This window comes from Podarcis gaigeae (genome assembly GCF_964106915.1).
Source record: "Podarcis gaigeae genome assembly, chromosome: 12".
Classification (NCBI taxonomy): Eukaryota; Metazoa; Chordata; class Lepidosauria; order Squamata; family Lacertidae; genus Podarcis; species Podarcis gaigeae.
Window position 1 is genome coordinate 2,313,360 of NC_139688.1, and position 22,478 is coordinate 2,335,837.

Here is a 22,478-nt window from a genome sequence, read left to right on the forward strand (position 1 = left end):
ACATCCAAAGGGCACCAGGTTGGGGAATGGCGTCCTTTGGGGCCCGAGGTTTGGCTGATCTTACCCGAAAAGTGGCTGCCATACGGAAGCGCCCTCAGGTTCTTCCCCGGTGCAGTGGCAAGTCGAAAGAGCATTCCTGCATTGCAGGGGGGTTGGGATAGATGACCCCCGGGGGACCCTTCCAGCTCTATGACTCTAGGATAGAGAAACAGAATTGTAGCCAGAACTGGAGCCAGTGTGGTGTAGTGGTTAAGAGCGATAGACACGTAATCTGGGGAACCGGGTTCGCGTCCCCGCTCCTCCACATGCAGCTGCTGGGTGACCTTGGGCCAGTCACACTTCTCTGAAGTCTCTCAGCCCCACTCACCTCACAGAGTGTTTGTTGTGGGGGAGGAAGGGAAAGGAGAATGTTAATAATAATAATAATAATAATAATAATAATAATAATAATTTATTATTTGTACCCCGCCCATCTGGCTGCGTTTCCCCAGCCACTCTGGGCGGCTTCCATAGAAACCAAAAATACACTAAAATATCACACATTAAAAACTTCCCTGAACAGGGCTGCCTTAAGATGTCTTCTGAATGTCAGGTAGTTGTTTATCGCTTTGACATCTGATGTTAGCCGCTTTGAGATTCCTTAAAGGGAGTGAAAGGAGGGATATCAAATCCAAACTCTTCTTCTTCTAAAGTTACCCTGGGGGTCATTGAGTTCAACAGCCTCCAATGCAAGGATCACAGCTAAAGGAGAGACCATCATCATCATCATCATCATCATTTTATTTGTATGTCGCCTTTCCGTAATTGAAACTATGCTCAAGGCGGCTTACAACACAACAAGATTTACATAATGACAAACATAACAGAGGTCATAAACAATAAATAAAACACTTCAAAAAGTACACAACCCAATGGAAACAGTTTCCACGCAAATCATAAGAGCTAAAACTAAAAAGATAACAATAATATCAATAACAGCAACAAGCTCTCTCAACGCCCCCTGTAAATAAATGCTCCAGCCCAAGAATCCATTCAACAGCCTCAGCTTTTGTAGCTGGAGTCAGTCCACTCTCCCAGGCCAGATGGGGAAGGGCCAGCAAGGCAGGGTACACGTCTTCCAGGGCTCACAGCCAGGAAGATCCCATTTAAAACAACACAGATAAAAATAAAAAACCAATTTAAAAGTAGCTGCAGTCCTTGTGAAGCCTGTCAAGCCAGGTGGGAAGAGGCACGGGCAGGGTCCTTCAGGCCCTCAGCAGGCAGACCACCTCCTTATCATCTTTTGTTCCTTCTCCCCTCCTCAGTGGAAGGAATCTGGACCCCATGGACCTCCTGGTCCCAGTGCTCGGCCCCTTGCGACTCCGGGGTCCAGACCCGCAACCGCACCTGCTCCAAGCCAGCCTACGGGGGGCCAGAGTGCTCCGGACCCCTCATCCAGACCCGCGATTGCAACACCCAGCCCTGCAAAGGTACCCATTTGGGATATGGCGTCCCTGTCAGGCGTGGAGAGTCTTCCCCTCCCTTCGGTAGCTTCGCAGATAAGAATCAAGATAAGAATCAATGAGCAGTTGATAGATTTGTGGTCCTTTTATTACAGCACCACATTGCGAGCACAAATACACAGCTCTCCACAAGGAGGCAGTAGGCCAGTCTAATCTTCTTTCCGGCTTCCACAGCATTTTGGGCGCTGACAGGAAGTCCCTCCCTCCCTCTGACTCCTTTGCTCTCTATACATTCGGAGTCCGTGGTGAGGGGGGGGGTGTCCACCACACTCTCGAGTGACGTCTCAGCTAGCTGCCCCCTCCCTTCTGGTTCTGTTGTCCTTATCTCATAACTGGGCAACTCCTCCCCAAGCTGTCCATCTCCTGTTTCTCTCTCTGCTTCTGAACACGCGGAAGATAAAGAGGGGGGCGACCTTTCCCCCTCCAGCTGTCCATCGGAGAGAAGCTGGTCTGTCATGGAGTGCACCCGCCAGTCCTAGTCTTCAGACCATTCCCTGACACTGTCATGGTCTGGTTCACAGGCGATCGAAGTCCCGGCTGGGGACGTCAGGACTGGGGGCACAATGGTGGGGTGGGAGCAGGAACAGGAGTCCAGAAGCCAGGAGTCAGAAAGCCAAAAGTCAGAGGGTCAGAGGGCCAGGAATCAAGAAGCCAAGGGTCCGAGGGCCAAGAAGCAAGGAGTCAGAAAGCCAAAAGTTAGAGGCCTGGGAGTCAAGAAGCCAAGGGTCCGAGCGCCAAGAAGCAAGGAGTCACAAAGTCAAGGGTTCGAGGGCCAAGAAGCAAGGAGTCAGAAAGCCAAACGTTTGAGGCCTGGGAGTCAAGAAGCCGAGGGTCTGAGGGTCAGGAAGCAAGGAGTCAAGAAGCCAAAGGCAGGGAGCGTGTTGCTGTGGCAAAAAGCCGAAGGGAAATGCTGACTTTATATCCATTGCCAGCTCTTGCCACCAGGTGTTGTGAGTTACCAGTCGGCCTCACCTGTGTGGCTGTTTCTTGCCTCTTCAGAACAAACTTAGGAAGGCCCCAGTCCTGCGAAGCCCTACTGGTCACAGGGCCTGGCTCCTGCACGCACTCCTGACAGACACTTCCTCTCCAGCCCCCGCCCATCCTGCTGCACCTCTGGGTACCCTACGTCTCTCACCAGATGCCTCTCCCTTTGCCCCCCCCCCCAACCCCACACAGCGCTCTGCCCAGGGAACCTGGTGTACCAGACGGCCGAGGAGTGCGAGCGGAAGGGGGGCGCCTGCCCCCGCCTCTGCCTGGACCAAGGCTCCCGCGTGGAGTGCACCTCCCGCTGCCGCGAGGGTTGCTCCTGCCCCGGGGGGCTCTTCCTGCACAACGACACCTGCCTGCCACTCAGAGAGTGCCCTTGCTACCACCAGGGGGAGCTCTACCAGCCGGGGGACGTCGCCCTTCTGGACTCCTGCAACAACTGGTGATGAATGGATTGCATTTCTTCTCCTTCTTTTTACTTTTATTTATTTATTCCCCCTCCAAGGAGAACCCCCCCTTATGAAAACTTGTATTCCTACACACACACACACACACACACACACACACACGCACACACGCACACACACCACAATTTGTAATAGTATGCATCTATAAAATACTTCCTTCTTAAGTGATCCCCAAGTTATATATTTATTTTGCCTGAAGCCTAAAGGGGTATACAGAAGGTGCCAGGTGAGACTAACTGGGGAGAGCCTTCCACAAACTGGGAGCCACTGCAGAAAAGGCCCCGCTCTCGTGGTGCCACCCTCCAGACCTCTTTTTTTCTCCAGAAATTTATTTGTTTGGTTTTTCAGATTGAAATTTCACAGTCCCATATCCCACATACGACGTAAAAACTAGATTCCAAGGATTTTAACTGTTTACGATGGTCTTTAAGACAAGTTATAATTTCCGCCCATTCCTTATTAAGCTTTTCACCTTCCTGATTTCTGATTCTTCCAGTCATTTTAGCCATTTTGGCATAGTCCATTAACTTGGCCTGCCTGCCTTCTCTGTTAGCGACCACGGCTGTGCGGATGTTACTGGCCCAGAGATGGAAAGAAGATAAAGTCCCTACCCTCCGGGCCTCGATCCGCCCTGTTCTTCCGAGTGCAAATCATTCTAAATGATTTTCATCTTGCATTTTCACATTGATGCAACTCGTAAGACATCTACTCAGTGACGTAATGTCCCCCTTTTCCTTTTCCAGCACCTGCAAAGATGGAGAGATGTCGTGTACCACGGAGCCCTGCCCAGGTAAACAGAGACGGCCACCTTTCCTACAAGGTCAGAGTATTTATCGCTCTGGCTCAGGACGGCTCACACTGACAGGTGGCACTTCTCCAGGGTAGAGAAGTGGAGAAGGACTTAGAACCATGCCATCATAGAACTGTAGAGTTGGAAGGGATCCAGGGGTCATCTAGACCAACCCCGGCACCTGCTCCCTCCAGTGAAAATTTAGCAGAGGATTCCAGTAGGGATTGAAGCTGGGGACTCCCACATGCAAGGCAGGTGGCCTACCAATGAGCCACAGCTCCTCTGCCCAACTGGGTGGAGCAGGAAATGGCCAAGCCACGAAGCTCACAGGCTCTTCAATTTAGCCCACCTCACAAGGTTGTTGTAAGGATAAAATGAGTTGATAACCCAGTCTTGGCGGATAGATTGGTGGGTGGAATGGAGATCCTGCACCTGCCCTGAGGTTACACCTTCCGGGGACCGCAAGCGCCTTTTTAACCTTCTATGTGTTGAAACAAAATTTTAAAATTCCTTCTAGCAGCACCTTAGAGACCAACTAAGTTTGTTCTTGGAAAACACACAAATGAAAAATAACTTGGGTCTCTAAACACCATATCTTGAGTGGGCTTGAGTTCCATTAGCAGCTGGTTTTATTTTATTTTATATAATAAATGTAATAATAGAAATAATATCTGGGGAAGGTGCCTGAAAAGAGATTCCCCCTTCCCTGAGCTGGCCTCCCTCTCTGCAGCCGACTGCGCCTGGAGCGACTGGACGGCCTGGGGCTCCTGCAGCCGCAGCTGCAACGTGGGCACTCGGCGGCGCTTCCGCTCCAGCTCCCAGCCCCCTGCCTCCGACGGAGGACAGCCCTGCCAGGGACCCAACGTGGAGATTGAGTTCTGCAGCCTGCAGCCTTGCCAGGGTAAGAGAGAGTGGGGAGGGGGGTTCAAGGAGAGAGGAGGGGGTCAGGCTGTGGGTCAGTGGGATGGGCAGGAAAGGGGGCAGAGGAGCACAGTGAAAAGAAGGAGGTTGCCGCTGATTTGATTCATTACATTTCCAGGCCACTTTTCATTTGAATGAATCCCAAAGGGGCTTACAAACCATAAATAGAACAGAACTGAACATCACAAACACAATAGAAATAGTATAGAATACAGTGGTACTTGGTTCACAAACGCCGAAAATCCAGAAGTGTTCCGGTTTTTGGAAGGTGAACGTCCAGTGCGGCTGTTGGCTATTGTTTCTGGGACGCCTGCACCAATCAGAAGTTGCGCCTTGGTTTTCAAACAATTCGGAAGTCAAATGGACTTCTGGAACAGATTAGGTTTTGTGCTTTTGTTTTTGCTATTTATTTTGCGTTTTTGTTTTTGAGGCTTTCTCGGTTAATTTGTTTTTCTAACTGTGTGGAACCCAGTTCAGCTACTGATTGTGTGACTGCGAAAATGGATAAAAGCCCCCCATCCAAACAATGACTATTATCAGTGCAGGTAAGGGGGGAAAGTAATTTTAATTTTTATCATCTACAATGCTATCTTATTTATTTTCTAGTACAGTGGATTGATTATGGCTTTCGTTTTATGGATCAATGGTCTTGTTACGTAGTAAAATTCAGGTCAAATTGCTGTTTTAGGGGTTGTTTTTAGAAGTCTGGAACAGATTAATCCGCCTTGGTTTTGGAACAGACTTCCAAAACGGCTTAACTTTGAGAACCAAGGCACTACTGCAATTAACAATTACAATTTGCAGCATACTGTTGACGAAGCAGCAACTGGAAAATAAGCTGAACCTCACAATTAAAGTCATATCATATGATTTAAAAAATCAGCATTTATAATCTATAAAACAATATTTGAAAGCATTAACATAATAGCGACCAAAAAACAAACTTAGCACTGTTAAGTTCATGCACACTCTCTCTACATCCTGCATGACTCGTAACCTTTCGCTCCTTTCAGCGCATTAAAATGCACAGACCCATGGTGCGCATGGCAGCAACTCCCTCCTGAAGGTTCCTTGGGCCGGAGGGGGGGCAGCAATCCCACCCCCTCTGATGGCAAAGAGCTTCACAGGGCTAGAGGGTGGGGCAAGGCAGGTGGGACTAGCCATGGCCTGGTGGCCAACACAGAGTCTCTCCCCCGCCTCAGATCTTTTTCTGGGGCTTCTGATTGTGCCCCCCTGGGTGGCGGCTAAAGGATTGAGGCTGAATCCTGACAAGGCAGAAGTAAGTACTGTTCTTGGGGGACAGGAGGCAGGCGGGTCTGGGGGACTCACTGGTCCTGAATGGGGCAACTGTGCCCCTGAAGGACCAGGTGCACAGCCTGGGAGTCATTTTGGACTCACAGCTGTCCATGGAGGCACAGGTCAATTCTGTGTCCAGGGCGGCTGTCTACCAGCTCCACCTGGTACGCAGGATGAGACCCTCCCTGCCCGCAGACTGTCTCGCCAGAGTGGTGCATGCTCTGGTTATCTCCTGCTTGGACTACTGCAATGCTCTCTATGTGGGGCTACCTTTGAAGGTGACCCGGAAACTACAACTAATCCAGAATGCGGCAGCTAGAATGGTGACTGGAAGTGGCTGCCGAGACCATATAACACCGGTCTTGAAAGACCTACATTGGCTCCCAGTACGTTTCCGAGCACAATTCAAAGTGTTGGTGCTGACCTTGAAAGCCCTAAACGGCCTCAGTCCAGTATACCTGAAGGAGCGTCTCCACCCTCATTGTTCTGCCTGGACACTGAGGTCCAGCTCCGAGGGCCTTCTGGTGGTTCCCTCCCTGCGAGAAGCCAAGTTACAGGGAACCAGGCAGAGGGCCTTCTCGGTGGTGGCGCCCGCCTTGTGGAACGCCCTCCCATCAGATGTCCAAGAGATAAACAACTACCTGACATTTAGAAGACATCTGAAGGCAGCCCAGTTCAGGGAAGTTTTTAATGTGTGACATTTTAATGTATTTTTATTCTTTGTTGGAAGCCGTCCAGAGTGGCTGGGCAAACCCAGCCAGATGGGCAGGGTGCAAATAATAAATTATTATTATTCCTTCTCCTCTGTTCTCACCCCCCCATCCCAGCTTCCGGCATGGAGTGGGGGCCCTGGTCTGAGTGCTCTGTTCCCTGCGGAGGCGGATACCGGAATCGCACAAGGGCCAGCCTGACCGTCTTGCGCCGGATCGAATTTGCCACCTGCCACCTTCCCCCCTGCACAGGTGAGTCCGGTGGACCCATCTCGGTTCTGGGTGAGACAGAAAGGCTGTTATGATTCCCAAAGCGTGGGGGGGGGGCGGTGCTGTCAGATGTAATCCACTGGGAGCAGTCAAACACAACATTCCTTGTTTTCCTAGAGTGGACATGCAAGGGGAGGTTTGGTCCAGCCAGTCGAAAACTTCCTGTTTCTTCCTGGGCTGGAACATCCTTCCTTTTGCATGTGACTAGAGGTGGACTAGAGGTTACCTGTCCAGGTAACAAAAGGACAAGAAAGACATACTTACCTGGCAGGGGAGACACCTTGATCAAAAGGACAAGACATGCTGCCACTCTCTCTTTGACTTCGTCTGTCGTTGGAGCAGCCTTTTTTAGCTAGAAATGCTCTGTTGGCTTTTAGCCAACAGGACGCTGGGATTATCCCCATATGGGACAGATCCACATGTATATACTTTGTAACCCCATTCCACTGAGTGCACAGAAACTCCTGGCACAGTTCTCTGCGTCTATTTTGGTAGAATGACCTCAGTAGCGCCAGGCTAACTCCCCCCCCCCAGCTACCCCCTGCCCCCTCGAAATGCTCCACCCACTTCTGCCTTGCACTTCCGCACCCAGGTGAGGTGCCCGGCGTCTGCCCGGAGGGGAAGGTGTGGCAAGAATGTGCCGACGGACCAGCTTCCTGCGCGGAGCTCAGTGCGGTGCCCAGCGCCAATGAGACCTGCCATGCTGGCTGCTACTGCCCCAACAGCACCTTCTTGCTGGTGAGTCTCTGCCCCCCTCATTTTTCCCATGTAGAGGCTGGGGGGGGCGTCCCCCAGGGCAGGGCCGTTTCCGTGGCGCCGCCTAATCTGTACCCACCTCATTTTTATGTTCACAAGTTGCCTTACACTCTTTTTAATATTGTGTTTTAATGCTGTAATGCTGCCTTGGGGCCTTAGGGCCTTAGGGCGAAGGATGGATCATTGATTGATTGATTGATTGATTGATTGATTGATTGATTGATAGCAGATTAGTCTTCCCCAACCTGGGCCCCTCAGGAAGGTCTGAACTACAACTCCCAGCAGCAGCACCCCCAGACAGTGGGGAAAACACAAGATGTTTTAATTAGGTACATATTAATAATAATTAGCAATGTTTTTATTTATACCTCGCCCATCGGGCTGGGTTTCCCCAGCCACTCTGGGCGGCTTCCAGCACATATAAAAACATAATAAAACATCAAACTTTTTTTTAAAAAAAACTATGGTATAAGAGGAAACATCTTGGCAGAATTAGACTGATCCGTGTATTGTATAAATATAAGTTTGTAGGGAGGTAAAAAGAAACTATGGAAGAAATATGCAACTGTGTGGTATAAGATAATTGATAGATAAAGTACAGTGAGATTAATTGGAAGTCTAAAAATTTCTTTCTCTATAGGTTTTACAATTGCTTTCAGTATTGGGAGTATAAATGATGTTAGTTATATTAATTTTGTTGTTTCTTATATTGTGGTAGTTTGTTTGACTTTTCTATTATTTGTTTGTTTGTTTATTTGTTTGAATGTTTGTTTGTTTGTTTGTTTGTTTGTATGTCTGTTTTCCCATAAATGTATTTATTTTAAATCAATAAAGATATATTTTTTTAAAGGGGGGGCCGGAAATCAAACATTAAAAACTTCCTGATACTGGGTAGCATAATTCATTTTTTGTGTATACAAAATAAGTTTTGTCATTCAAAACTTCCAGAGGGCCCCATTTGGGGGAGGCTGATCTCAGAAGGGCGGTGTGTTTCTGCCTCTAATGCTGCCCCCTTCCCTCTCCGCCGCTTACAGAACAATCTCTGCGTGCCAGAGGAGGAGTGCCCCTGCGCCCTCGATGGGATGCTGTACGGCCCGGGAGACGTGGTACCCAGAGGCTGTGAAAACTGGTCAGTGCCTCTTCCTCTGGTTCTTGGCCAGCCATGCCCCTTCCTGCCAGCTCAAGCCGCTGGTGCAAATATGTCGAGAGAGAGAGGAAGGAGAAGTTCCTGGATGCCAAGGTCCAAGTTTGGGGCAAGGACTCTTTTTGTGAGAGGACCCCAGCAGAGATTTAGAGTCAGAAAATATGCCACTAAGCTTCTTGTGGCACGAGAAGAGGCAGGACTGAAGATCTGGAGATATGCTTCAGAGGTCCAGACCATGGGGAGCCAGAAAAAATTAATAATTACAATTTGGAGTACAAGTTGGTCTTTTTTTATTTTAATTTCTTGTTTTCAGTTGGATTATGATGTGGATATGTTGATTGGCTGTTTTTATTAGAAAATCAATAAAAATGATTTAAAAAAAGAAAAAAAATATGCCACAAAGCAAAGCATAGAAATATAGGTTGTTAGCGGCGAGACTTGTCTATGCACGGACTTGGCTGGGGTGGCAAAATGGATGGGTTCAATCGAAGAAAAACCATTGTCACTATTAAGTTTGGGAATTTCTTCTAGACTTTTTGTGTGAAAAAGAAAATGATCTTATGTCTGGGCTTGAGGACTGAAGAAGCTGACAGACACAGAATCGAAAGTTCTCCTCTCTCTTTTCCTCTTCTCTTCCTTTTGGTTTGTGTTTTTAATTAGTTTTTTATCTTAGATAAAAAGATATTTGATAATGACCTTTGTATATTTTCTTTCAAACTTTAATAAAATCTATTGAGGGGAAAAGACATACAGGCTTTTAAAAATATGCCCTTTCGAGCGAGTTCCAAAAAAGGTTTCTTTCCAAAGTTTCCCTCTTCCCCCAGCATAGGAAAAGACCACACCTTTGGTAAGTTAAAAAATGGTTTGCTTACAAATTCTTCAAAGGTCAGATTTACGTGCTTCAGAACAGTTGCACAGGCAGTGAAACTTAGCTTGCTTGGAAAGTGGTAAAAGTTGCTAGATTCTTGGTATAGGAACTCAAGAGCGGCTGGTGACAGCCATGCGGTCCGAGCCGGAGCAACCAGCTCAACCCTCTCCGGGCGCTGAGATTCACAAGTAGATTGGAGGAGAACAAAAGCTTGATTCCTCCCCAGGTCAGGGGAAGTGGACATAGCTAAGCCTGGCAGGACAGCTTACTCCATGGTTTTAACCCCTTCATGCCTTAATTAGACTGAAGCCTCCTTCTACCTGCCTTGCCCCACCCTCCAGCCCCAGGAGTCCTTGCTCTACCCTCTAGTCTCTGCTTCTCAATGTGTCTTGTATTGTATTGTTTTATGTAAAGTGGCTTGCCGTTGTCTTATTGATTATAGTTTAGATATTATTTATTGTGACTGTTGAGTGGATTTCTGTTTAACTTTTATATTTCATTGTTCTGTATGGGACAATGACAATAAAGATATTGTATCGTATCGTATATGTTGATATTATTATTTTATACTATTCTAATGATTGTTGAATGTTACTTTTTTGATGTAGATTGCCTATTTTAAAGTTGTGTTTTACAGTGGTGCCTCGCAAGACGAAATTAATTCGTTCCGCAAGTCTTTTCGTCATGCGATGTTTTTCGTCTTGCGAAGCACGGTCCGTCGCAACTGCGCCTCTTCAAGCGGCTTTAGGAAAAAAGCGAACAAACTCGCAAGACGTTTTCATCTTGCGAAGCAAGCCCATAGGGAAATTCGTCTTGCGAAGCGACGCAAAAACTGAAAATCCCTTTCGTCTTGCGGGTTTTTTGTTTTGCGAGGCATTCGTCTTTCGGGGCACCACTGTATTATCACATTTTTGTATTGCATTAGATTGTAATAAGATGTACATTTTGTTTCTTCAGCTTGTAAACCGCCTTGAGTATTGAAAGATAGAAAGACGGTAGACAAATTAAAAATGATGATGATGATGATGATGAAGCATTTTGGCGATATGCGGATGGGTACCCTACACTAAAAAACACTCTCTCTTCCTCTCTGCAGCACCTGCCTCTCCGGTCGTGTGCGCAACTGCTCCAGGGCAGCCTGCGGAGACGGTAAGGCCTGACTTACTGGGACACTTTGGGTTTGGAGGTTCTTGCTGTGAAACAGCCATCCTTTTGCTTCCCTTTGCAAAGAGCTCAGGCCCTTTCAGGTGATCTTGAATCGTCTGGGGCTGTTGATGGCTCCTAGCCACAAGGGCTGCAATCTGCCTCCCCATCCAGGGTAGCGATGCTTTTGAAGACCAGTTGCTGAAAACCACAAGAGGAGAGAGTTGCTCTTGTGCTTGGATCCGGCTTGTTTGCGTCCCACAAGCAGAGCAGAGCTTGTCAGGAGTTCAGCTTACACTCGAGTAGGACCCTGGCAGAGACACATGCCTGACTGGCATGTTCTCTCCCTCCTGGTCGATCGTTCGGGAGCTTCAAAAGCTTTCTTCAGCCCAAACATCACAGCGACCAATGCCAACAAACATCGGCACACTTAGGGATCCGCAGAGTTTGCGCATCATGCGCAACAGACCTCAGCAACTCAGCATTTTGGCTAATCTACTTTATTTACATATAAACACACACAGAGCACTGCAACATGGCTCCCTCTCTCTCCAGCATCAGACAGCAAAGAGAAAAAGAACAAAGGACAATAGTCCCACTTCACGGAACACAGGAACACAAACATCCTGTCTCCGTCACTTCCCACTCTGTGGAATGAAAACATACACCGTCATGTGTGAGACAACAATCCCATGACTGCAATCACGGAGCAGGAATTCTAACAGAGCTGTCATATCCAGTAGCCCTCTCCTCCTCCATGAATTTATCTAATCCTCTTTTAAAGCCATCAAGGTTGGTGGCCATCCCTGTCTCCTGTGGGAAAGAGTTCCACAGGCCAACACTCTGTGAAGGAAGACATTCTGTCCACAATCTGAGTCTTGCTGTGCCCCCATCCCACCCCCTACTCCATCTAGGGTCTCCCCCAGAAAGATCACAGCTCGCCACCTCCCATTCAGACCTTTTTACTGGTGATTTCCCTTTTCCCAAGTGAACGGCCAGTGGTCAGAATGGACCCCCTGGAGTGAGTGCTCAGCGTCCTGCGGGCTGGGGCTACAGAACCGGTACCACTTCTGCACGGACCCCCCTCCGTCTGGCATGGGGCTGCCCTGCTTGGGTCCCGAACGCGAGGACAAACCTTGCCAGGCTCAGCCCTGCGCCCGTAAGTGTCCCCCTAAACACCCCTATTCCTTCCTGCTGCCTTCCCAGAGTCAAGACTTCACCTTCACAATGTTATAAGAAAAACCTGCTCCTTTTCCCTTATGGGGGACCCAAGACCCCGTATAGAGTCCTTATGTAGGTTCCCTATTGGTAGGAGAAGATAACAGAGACAAACCAGAGAATATTGAGAAGCAAAGCAGCTAGTTCCGGAGGAGGAACCCAGAAAAATGGGGTGCAAGCCCTTATATAGACTTTTGAAATTGTCCACCCTGTAGCTCAAGACCACTACCCCCAAAATCATACATACATCACAGAAGGAGGCAGTCTACAGCAGAAATCCTGCTTTGCCAGGATACCTGATAATGGTCACTGATTGCATTACCTGGGCAGCCTGGCCATTCTTTTTTGATAATTAATACTTTAGTTCCTGACTCCAGGTCACAGGCTCACCCTATTCATACAGAAATGTGCCCTTAAGACAGGATTTGCAAGCAAAAAAGACAATGGGAAGCCTTTCGCCATTTGCCTCCCTTACTGCAGCGGAATATTTGAGGTCACTGGGAGAGTCAAAATGACTTCAAGATTGCTCTCCTATACTATTTCATATACTTATGTATGTCTTTGCCTAGTACATTTATGTACATTTAATTCATATTTGAGACCTTAGAATTCTTATAACAGCAACTTCCCTCTTTCCTCCACCTGGGGGGCAGACCACACAGGAGAGAGGGAGTCTGCAATGGGGGGCCCAGCGACCCACACATGCTCTTTTCTCCTCTGTGGTTGCAGGGAATGGGGGCTGGGGGGCCTGGAGCCCCTGGACCGACTGCACCGCCAGCTGTGGGGGAGGCATGAGGAGCCGGGCGAGAGCCTGCGACACCCCCGCCCCACAGGGGGGCGGGGACTACTGCGAGGGAGTCCCCACCCAGCTGGAGGGCTGCAGCTTGAACCCGTGCCCAGGTGAGTCAGGGCCGGGATCAGAAGACCCTGCATGCTGGAGACACACCTAGACGTTTTGGTAAAATCTCTGCCCCTGTCCCATCGCTCTTCCCCCTCACCCCAAAATGGGGGGGGGGCTTCTGGGGAGCCCTTCCTGGAAAAAGGACGGCCCCCGCTGGCTGGGGGAAGTGTGCGCTTGGGGGCTGGCACCACTGTGGCGGGACAAGAGCCATTTCAGCCACCTGCTATAGAAGGTTGGGATAATAATAATAATAATAATAATAATAATAATAATAATAATAATAATTTTATTTATACCCAGGCATTATTATTATTATTGTTGGGGTTCAAGGACACATCCCAGGCAAGCGAAAAGGGGCAAGCAGGGCTGGGGAGCGGAGGAGGGCACCTGGGGAGAGTGCCGGGGGCCAGGAAGAGAAGTCTTGGGGGCTAATTTCGGGCTCTACCTCTGTGGTAAACCGGCATGGCTCTCCCCACAGAGACACAGCTTTGTCTTCCCAGCAACCCTCCAAGGTAGACTAGGCAGAGAGAGAGAGCGCTTTGTGGGCGAACGAAGATTTGGTCCCAGATCTCCCTAGACAACATCTCTAGCCATGACATCACCTTCACCCTGCAGTAGAGCCTGAAAAGTCCTCCTGCCTGCTCAGTGGTGGCACCACAAAAATATATATATTCGTGGGGGGCGCAGAAGGGGCGAAGTATATTTCTAGGTGGGCAAGGTGCGCCCCACATGTTGAGATATCTGAAATGATGGTAACCATGGGTTACAGTGGATGCTTAGATTGTGAACATGATCCGTGCCGGATGCACTTTCGAAACCCACAGCGTTCGCAGCCCACGTGGGTCGTGATTCGGTGCTTCTGTGCATGTGCAAAGCACGATTTAGCACTTCTGCACATGCATGACCACCAAAAAGCCGGAAGTAACCCGTTCTGGTACTTCCGGCTTTCGGCAGTCCGTAACCTGAAAAAAACGCAAAATGAAGCGTCTGTAACCCGAGGTCTGACTGTAACAGGAGTCCAGAAATTGGGACAGGGGAAAGTGGGGGAAGTGAGTTCCTCGTTGGGGGGCTATTTGATCTCCTGACCCCCCTCTGGCGCCATCCATTTGCCTGCCTGCCTCCCTGCCAGTCATTTTTGGGCCCAGGAAGCTGCACTTTCGGAGGATGGTTGTGGCGAGAGGTTGTGGGCACTGCCCAAGTCTCTTCCCCTCGGGGACTTCACCTGTCCTTTCTTTCCTACCTGGCACAGGTGTGGACTGCTCTGCCCTGGAGGGTGCCACCTACAGCCGCTGTGGGCCCCCCTGCCCCCGCTCCTGCGACGACATCTCGGTGAGGCCCGGTGGGCATCTCTGCCTGGGGGATCCCCAGCCCCCCGCTTTTGTCTCTGGGATGGTTTATTTCACCTTCGTTAATTGCTTTCCTACCCCACCTTCCTGCCCCCAAGGAGCTCAAGGTGGTCCTCTCCTCCTGTCATCCTCACAACTACCCTGTGAGGTTGAACTCCCACCTGCCCCAGCCGGCATGGCTGCATGGCGCACGTAGTTCTGCCTCACTGGGTTGCCAGAGGCTGCGGCAGACCCTGGCGCTCTCTGGCGAACCCGGCCCCTCCTCGCTGCCATGGGCCTTCATCTTCCTGCCCCCCTTCTCCCCCCCCCATAGCACTGCCTGTGGACCTGCGAACCCGGCTGCTACTGCGCTGGGGGGAAAGTCCTGAACGGCACGGCCTGCGTGGAGAAGGACCTCTGCACCTGCCTGGACCTGCTCACCGGCCTCCGACACCTGCCGGGAGAGACCGTCCCTCGCTCTGACGGATGCAACACCTGGTGAGGCCAGGCAGAGATGGGGGGCTGAGGGCTGGGGCCTCCAGGGGGGCCAGGGGTCAAAGGCCAGCTACGATTTAGCTGTGATTCCTGCATTGCAGCAGGTTGGGTGCACCTCTGGCCTCTACAACTCCATGCATTTACTTATGAGTCCTCCATTGCAGGGGGTTAGTCTAAGGTTACCAGATTTTTTTCAATGAATCCGGGGACACTTTTCAACTTCAATGGATTTTGTATGGGGACTGATTTATAAATCCGAGGAATATCCCCAGGAAACAGGGATGTCTGGTAACTTTGTTGTTGTTTAGTCGTTTAGTCGTGTCCGACTCTTCGTGACCCCCTGGACCAGAGCACACCAGGCCCTCCTGTCTTCCACTGCCTCCCTCATGCTGGTAGCTTCGAGAACACTGTCCCACCATCTCGTCCTTTGTCGTCCCCTTCTCCTTGTGCCCTCCATCTTTCCCAGCATCAGGGTCTTTTCCAGGGAGTCTTCTCTTCTCATGACATGGTCAAAGTCTTGGAGCCTCAGCTTCAGGATCTGTCCTTCCAGTGAGCACTCAGGGCTGATTTCCTTCAGAATGGGGAGGTTTGATCTTCTTGCAGTCCATGGGACTCTCAAGAGTCTCCTCCAGCACCAGAATTCAAAAGCATCCATTCTTCGGCGATCAGCCTTCTTGATGGTCCAGCTCTCACTTCCATACATCACTACTGGGAAAACCAGAGCTTGAACTGTATGGACCTTTTTAAGATGCTGTCTAGGTTTGTCATTGCTTCTGGTAACCTTAGGTTAGTCTAGATCAGGGGTCCCCAGACTAAGGCCTGCGGGACAGATAAGGCCCGAGGGACTTGTTTATCTGGCCCGTGGCGACCCCCGCTGCCGCTGCCTGCTCTTACCAGCACTGCACTGCACGGCTGCCCACTTCCAGGTCGGAGGAGCACCAAAAATAGCTTGTGTGGATGCACAAGCGTTATTTGCGCATGCGCAATCATTATTTCCAGTGCACATCCAGGTTGGAGGAGGCGTGTGCACATGTGCACAAGGTATTTCCGGTTGTCCTCCAACCCAGAAGTGCGCTGCAAATAGCATGTGCGCACGTGTATGGGCATGCGCTCCCCTGCCCTCCGGCTTGCTGCACAATTGGCACTGGAGACACTGGCCCGAGGTGCAGTCAGTTTGCTGACCCCTGGTCTAGATGGCCCTCAGAGACCCTTCCATTGATTGAATTTTATATAAGCAATTTGAATTCAAACATTATGCAGTACATCAACATCATCATTTGGGATTCCCTGAACCCCCTGACTCCCCTCCACCCTTCCATGCTTACCATTATCAATCTTTTTTCCCAACTTCCTCCCATATTTTCTCTGTTTTTCAAAAAACCCCAAAAATCCATTTTTTACCATAATTCTTCGTATATTACAAGCATGACTTCAAGTCCTGCCAAAGTTTTTAGTTGTTTACAGTGTTCTCTTAAGCACATTGTAAATTTTACCCATTTCTTTTAAAAGTTCTTCTCTTCGCTGTTTCTGATTTCCCCGGTCAATTTTGCCATTTTGGCGTAGTCATCAACCATTCGTCTCTGGTCAGAACTTTATCGTCTTTCCATCTCTTGGCCAGTAATATCTGCGCTCTTGTCGTCACGAACATGAATAGTCGTTTCTGCTCCTTCGGAATCTCTGCACCTAAAGTACCTAGTAGAAAAGCCTCTGGTTTCCCCCCCAAAAAAAGTTATTTTAAACATTTTTTTCAACTCATTAGAAATCATTTCCCAGAATGCTTTTGTTATCTTGCCCGTCGACACCAGGCAACGGCATCTCCCATCTTCTGCCTCTCTCTCTCTTCCCAGCACCTGCTCCAAAGGGAAGCTGATCTGCACCAGTCAAGCTTGTGCCGGTGAGTCCCACAGGGAGGTTTTGCCGGGCAGAGGGGGGGCCTCACAGAGAGAAAGAAGCCCCCCCCCCGTGGGAAAGGCTTCATTAGGAGCCCAGCAACCTCTTTCTCTCCTTATTCCAGTTCCCGGCGGCTGGTGCGACTGGTCCCCATGGAGCCCCTGCTCCAGGACGTGTGGCAACGAGATGGTCACCCGCTACCGGGCCTGCGCTTGCCCCAAGCCCCAGAACGGAGGTCCCGAGTGCAAGGGACTGCAGGAGCAGCACGGCGACAGCGGAATCCAGCTCCAGAGGAAGGAGTGCCCCATGGACTCTTTCTGCCCAGGTACCAAACCTCTGGGGCAAACAGGAGGGTGGCTCACAGATTCACAGATCCCGCAAATGAACTTTTGTAAAAGTGGTTAGGGAGGGAAAGGCTCAGATGGGGAGGGGGGCTCAGACCCCTTTCTTCCTACTGTGCAATATTCTTAGTGTGCATTTATAGCCCACCTTGAGGAGCTCAAGGTGACCTAGAGGGTTCTTCTCCCCTCCGTTTAATCGTCACAACAGCCCTGAGAGGTAGGCTAGGCTGAGAGGCAGCAACTGGCACCCACCAAACTTCATAGTTGAACATTAGTGATTTGAACCGCCGTCCCTCCAGCTCCCAGTCTGACACCCTGACTCCTACCCCAGCTTAATAATAATAATAATAATTTTATTACTTGTACCCCACCCATCCGACTGGGTTGATGGGTGTTTAGGAAGGGAATAAGGGTTACAACAGGTCAATTTTTATTAAGGGTTTTCAACGTAAAATACAATAAAAGCCAAACTGATAAAAAGAAGGTAAGCAGGCAAGAAGCGAGAATAAGCAAAGGAAGGAAGGAAGGAAGAAGGCAAAGAAGGGAAAATAAACACAAGGTGCTCCGTTATAATTATAGTGTAACCCAGGCTTCCTCAAACTCGGCCCTCCAGATGTTTTTGGCCTACAACTCCCATGATCCCTAGCTAGCAGGACCAGTGGTCAAGGATGATGTGAGTTGTAGTCTCAAAACATCTGGAAGGCTGAGTTTGAGGAAGCCTGGGTTACGATATAATTATAACGGAGCACCTTGTGTTTATTTTCCCTTCTTTTCCTTCTTCCTTCCTTCCTTCCTTTGCTTATTCTCACTTCTTGCCTGCTTACCTTCTTTTGATCAGTTTGGCTTTTATTGTATTTTATGTTGAAAACCCTTAATAAAAATTGAAATCAAGGAAAGAGGAAGGGCTCAGCAGACACACACACACATCCTTTTCTCTTGCGCTTCACAGTGGACGGGGCCTGGAGTGCGTGGAGCCCCTGGTCCGCCTGCGACGCCTGCGGAGGAGAGTCGGCCCGGAGCCGGGAGTGCAGCAACCCCCCTGCCCGCTTTGGGGGGCTTCCCTGCCCTGGCGAAGCCCGGCAGACCCTCTCGTGCCACGACGGAGTCACCGAGTGCGAAGGTGAGAAGGTGCAATGGGCTGGGCGGATAATTTTAGAATACCTAACTGTGCAGATACGCAGAATGAAAGGGTTTAAGGTCAGTGAGAAAGGGGAGGATTGGTTTGAGAAGATATTGAAGTATTTGAGTAGGTTTGAATGATTTGGGGCAATTTTAAATGTTAAAAGTTAAATAAACCTTGTGGAAGGAGGAGCGTTAATGTATATAGAAGAGTACATATGGTTGATTTGAATATGTTATTATTGAATATGTATATTATTGAATATTGTATACCCAGTGTATCAGCCGCCTGGGGGTTTCACTGTTTGTGTTTCGGTGGTGGGTAAAAAATTAAAATTAGAAAACAAAAACAAAAAAGATATTCCGGGGGGCACTGATGTTGCCCCCCCAAAAGCCCCATAATGAGAGAGGTGGGGGTGGCACTGATGTTGGGGGGGATGAATGTCAGAACATACAACAGTGGTCCTCAAAAAACACCCTTTATACCCATATTTTCGGAAGGAAAATTAGTTCACGCCCACCAGAATTTTTTTTATTGGTAATAAGTTCATTGGATCAGGCTCCTTTGAAACACCTGCTTTTACACTGGCCCACGGTGAGTAAGTTTTTGGAGAAAGCGTGGGATTACTGTATATCATTAATATGTCGCGGAGGAATTTAAGATTTTCAGAGGTGAATATTCGTTTGAACTCTAGAGCTGTTGCGTGGAAAGTGACAACGGGAGAGCGAAAATGGAGCCCAGGTGCCCCAAGGGTTGCTAAGAGACTGAGACTGATGAACAGGAATAATGATATTTATTAATTTATTTATTCATTCATACATACATGCATACATACAGTGGTACCTCGGGTTACATACGCTTCAGGTTACAGACTCCGCTAACCCAGAAATTGTGCTTCAGGTTAAGAACTTTGCTTCAGGATGAGAACAGAAATTGTGCTCCGGCGGCGCAGCGGCAGCAGGAGGCCCCATTAGCTAAAGTGGTGCTTCAGGTTAAGAACAGTTTCAGGCTAAGTACGGACCTCCGGAACGAATTAAGTTCTTAACCCGAGGTACCACTGTACATACATACCCTGGCCACCCGGCTGGCTTTCCCCAGCCACTCTGGGCAGCTCCCAACAGAATATTTAAAACACAATAAAACATCAAACATTAGAGACTTCCCTAAACAGGGCTACATTCAGGTGTCTTCTAAAGTCAGATAGGTGTTTATTTCCTTGACATCTGATAGGATGTACATTTCCAAAATATAAGATTAAAAACCAAATAAAATAAAACCTACACCCAGCAACAGCGTTTTGTGTTGTGCAGGCTCCTGTGATGTAAGTCATGGCCCCCGCCTGCTCGCCTACTCCCTCAAATATCCCTGGTTTGCTCCTTTCTACATATAGGGTGCCTACATTCTGCTATTTATAATTATTAGTAGTTTGCATCATATACTGACACCTATAATTATTTCATGTTATAGGAAGTTTCTGGAGACCAGATGATGAGTCTTTGTAAATGGTGTTTCTGAAGGAACTTTTGTTCTTGCCAAATGCCAATGTGTTTGCATTATTTTGTTATGAATAAAAAATCATTTTAAGTTAGAGCTTCATAATTATTTCACTGTTTATATAGTTCTTAATTGTATTTCACTTCAACAATGACTTTGTTAAAATGCATATTTTGTGATGTGCAAATGGCTTTAGATACCTATTAGGTCCATAAATGACCATATAGCATCTATTCAACACAAAAAACAGTGACAATTTGTTGTTGACAAAGGACAGGAGGACATAGGAAGGGCCCCATTACCTTTAGTAGCTGAGGGCCGCATCAAACCTAAATCCGGCCCTGGGTGTGAACATGGAGTGAAAGTTCACCCCCAAGATGCGCACAGAGATCTGAGTGCCTTTTTCCTGGTCCCCCCAGACTGCAGCGGGGGCCAGGTGTCGTTCCCCTGCGGCAAGGCCTGCCCACGCAGCTGCGAGGACCTGCACCCGGACACTGCCTGCTTGGACAGCCCCCAGTGCCAGCTCTCGTGCGCCTGCCCAGGCGGGCAGCTGCTGCAGGATGGCGTGTGCGTCCCGCCAGAGCAGTGCCGCTGCAAGTACCAGAACACCTGGCTGGGTGAGTGAGTGAATGAATCTTTAACAAAGGGAGCTGCCTTGTTTGGAGTCAGGCCATTGCCCCATCTAGCTCTGTAATGACCACACTGGCTGGCAGAAGCTCTCCAGGATTTCAGGCAGGGGAACTGAATGAATCAAGGACCTTCTGCATGCCAAGCACGTGTTCTACTGTAGCCTTTCAGACCTTTCCCATGGGTCGGGTGAGCGTTGCTCCCGGGAGGGAGGAAGGAGCCAATAGACACTGAGGGTAGGTTCAGAGAAAGAGTTTATTTCTGTTCTCGGGAAGAGCAGAAAGGCACTGCATGATCAGTCACAAGCAAGCACACCTAAAGAGCAGTTACATGCAGCCTATATTCCCTTTAGGTCCCCTTTCCCCCTCCCCAGGAATCCAGCCTCCTGAGTTTGTACACATAAGTTTGTATCCTTGAGCATGAATAGAAATTGTTTCTGTACTCTTATCTGGCACTCCTGGCGCCATTCCCGGGGTCTGTGCGTCAGCGTGGTCAGGATAGTTACAACCGGTAACTACAACCGTCTCTACTCGGAACTGACAAGGCCATCTATTACGCCTTCATGGACTGATAAAGGAGAACGCTTTGCTTATTCAGCTACTTTGTGTTATACAGCCCAAGCTAATGGATTTTAGCTAATGGATCCTCAAAGAAAGAATTTGGGAAGTTTGGGGCCTAGTTGGGGTGACTACACAGTCAGGTTTGGGTAACCTGTCCCCTCACTACCACCCAACTAATAGGAGCATAGGAAGCAGCTGGTCCGCCTACCTCAGTGTTGTCTACACTGGCAGGCAGCGACTTTCCGGGGGATTGAACCAGCAACCTTCTGCAGGCCAAGCAGCTGCTCTGCCACTGAGCCACAGATCTTTCCCAGCCCAGTTTGCTGGGCTTGGCAATCATTTTAGAGGAGGGAATTCAAGATGGAGTGGGGCCTGATTCACAGAGGGAGGGCAAGGGGAGCAGGAGGAAACGGCCAACTCTGAATTCTTCTTTCTTTTCCCCGTCTTGGCAGGTGTCCCCGAAGGACGGAATCTCTCTCTGTGGTCAGGGCTCCCCCCCTGGGAGTATGTCCAACCTGGGGAGACGGTAACTGGACCCTGCCAGAACTGGTGAGTCTGGCCAAGCCAGGCTAATGACGCTTTTAATACCTTTATTTGGTTAATTTTGTTAGATTTTTACACCCTTTGTTTGCTTTGGGGGGGGGCCACACCTAAATTTCACTGCAACTTGGGTTGACTTTATAAGCGCAACACGGCGATCTTCTGGCCCCAGCACTTTGCATGGCATGGCTGACAAAATTTACCTAAAGCTCCCTTTCTTTCGTGAACTAGGCTCACCAGTCGGGGGGAAATTGTTGGTTTCTGCTTCCTTCACTGAGCAGCGAAGTGCTTGTCACAAGACAATGTTTACATTCAACAGTCAAGTGCTGTTGGGTTTTCTCACGGGAAAGGAGACTGGATGTGACGTACACTGGTTTCCTGTTTTTCACTGTTCTTTGCAGTTCAGTATGATTCTCTCCGTGCTTTAGAGGAGAGAGGATGCCTTTCTCTGCTCCGGCAGAGGGAAGATGTTTTTTCTGTAAATTACCAGCTTTGAAGTGTAAATAAAGTAATATAGAGCATGTTGGCACGTACTTTTCATCATTCCGCTGTGCACTGGACACTGCTTATCTCCAACATTTGGTTCCGGGCCCAGAAAAACGCAGTGTTTTGAGAATGGACTCCAGAAGTCGGGCTCCTGGCAAAGGAACAAAGGAGCAAAGAATTGGAGTGCAGGCAAAGGATCGGAATGCAGAGGGCCGGATCGGACGATATCTCTGCGCGTCAAGATGATTTGATGAGGTATGTGCTACAGCTCCGGGCAGCCTGCCAGCTTCTAATTAATGGCTTTATGGCTGGACTTTGAACTTTTATAGCCGGTTTTGCCGTGGCACAGGCAAAAGGCTAGAAGGATAAATTTTTCCTATGCTGGGGGAAATCGAAAGTAAAGCAGCTGCAGCAGTGTCGCAGCATGAATTTAAGACAGCAGAGAGAACTTTCACTTTTGAACTTGCCTTTGGAATGCGGTTTGAAGCAGCTGCAGATAAGCAAAGCAGTTAAGCAGAAAGGCACAGGTTCACCAGCAGAGGCTGTTTTTGAATTTGCTTTTGGATTGAAGCAGCTGTACACAGACGCAGCATGTATAAAGCAGCCTGATTTAAAGCAGCAGAGATG

The 22,478-nt window shown here is 49.0% G+C and overlaps 4 protein-coding genes across 4 annotated transcripts in view; 1 reads left to right on the forward strand and 3 right to left on the reverse strand.

Annotated features, from left to right (window-relative positions):
• The window catches only part of LOC310827680 (uncharacterized protein), a 919,426-nt gene that overhangs the window by 643,294 nt on the left and 253,654 nt on the right, over nucleotides 1-22,478 (reverse strand). The gene's annotated exons all lie outside the window — the stretch shown is intronic.
• Nucleotides 1-22,478, reverse strand: part of LOC310827821 (erythroblast NAD(P)(+)--arginine ADP-ribosyltransferase-like) — an 840,324-nt gene that overhangs the window by 482,032 nt on the left and 335,814 nt on the right. The gene's annotated exons all lie outside the window — the stretch shown is intronic.
• The window catches only part of LOC310827789 (uncharacterized protein), a 232,250-nt gene that overhangs the window by 145,848 nt on the left and 63,924 nt on the right, over nucleotides 1-22,478 (reverse strand). The window lies entirely within an intron of this gene.
• The window catches only part of LOC310827875 (SCO-spondin-like), a 163,936-nt gene that overhangs the window by 88,268 nt on the left and 53,190 nt on the right, over nucleotides 1-22,478 (forward strand). The window contains exons 62-78 of the mRNA XM_083704405.1: nucleotides 1,305-1,469; nucleotides 2,679-2,931; nucleotides 3,700-3,746; nucleotides 4,477-4,647; nucleotides 6,791-6,925; nucleotides 7,536-7,681; nucleotides 8,734-8,828; nucleotides 10,808-10,860; nucleotides 11,843-12,013; nucleotides 12,802-12,972; nucleotides 14,223-14,302; nucleotides 14,633-14,796; nucleotides 16,641-16,687; nucleotides 16,808-17,008; nucleotides 17,974-18,144; nucleotides 20,058-20,255; nucleotides 21,278-21,374. Coding sequence (XP_083560531.1) covers nucleotides 1,305-1,469; nucleotides 2,679-2,931; nucleotides 3,700-3,746; nucleotides 4,477-4,647; nucleotides 6,791-6,925; nucleotides 7,536-7,681; nucleotides 8,734-8,828; nucleotides 10,808-10,860; nucleotides 11,843-12,013; nucleotides 12,802-12,972; nucleotides 14,223-14,302; nucleotides 14,633-14,796; nucleotides 16,641-16,687; nucleotides 16,808-17,008; nucleotides 17,974-18,144; nucleotides 20,058-20,255; nucleotides 21,278-21,374 — 2,365 coding nt within the window. The remainder of the gene's footprint in view (nucleotides 1-1,304; nucleotides 1,470-2,678; nucleotides 2,932-3,699; nucleotides 3,747-4,476; nucleotides 4,648-6,790; nucleotides 6,926-7,535; nucleotides 7,682-8,733; nucleotides 8,829-10,807; nucleotides 10,861-11,842; nucleotides 12,014-12,801; nucleotides 12,973-14,222; nucleotides 14,303-14,632; nucleotides 14,797-16,640; nucleotides 16,688-16,807; nucleotides 17,009-17,973; nucleotides 18,145-20,057; nucleotides 20,256-21,277; nucleotides 21,375-22,478) is intronic.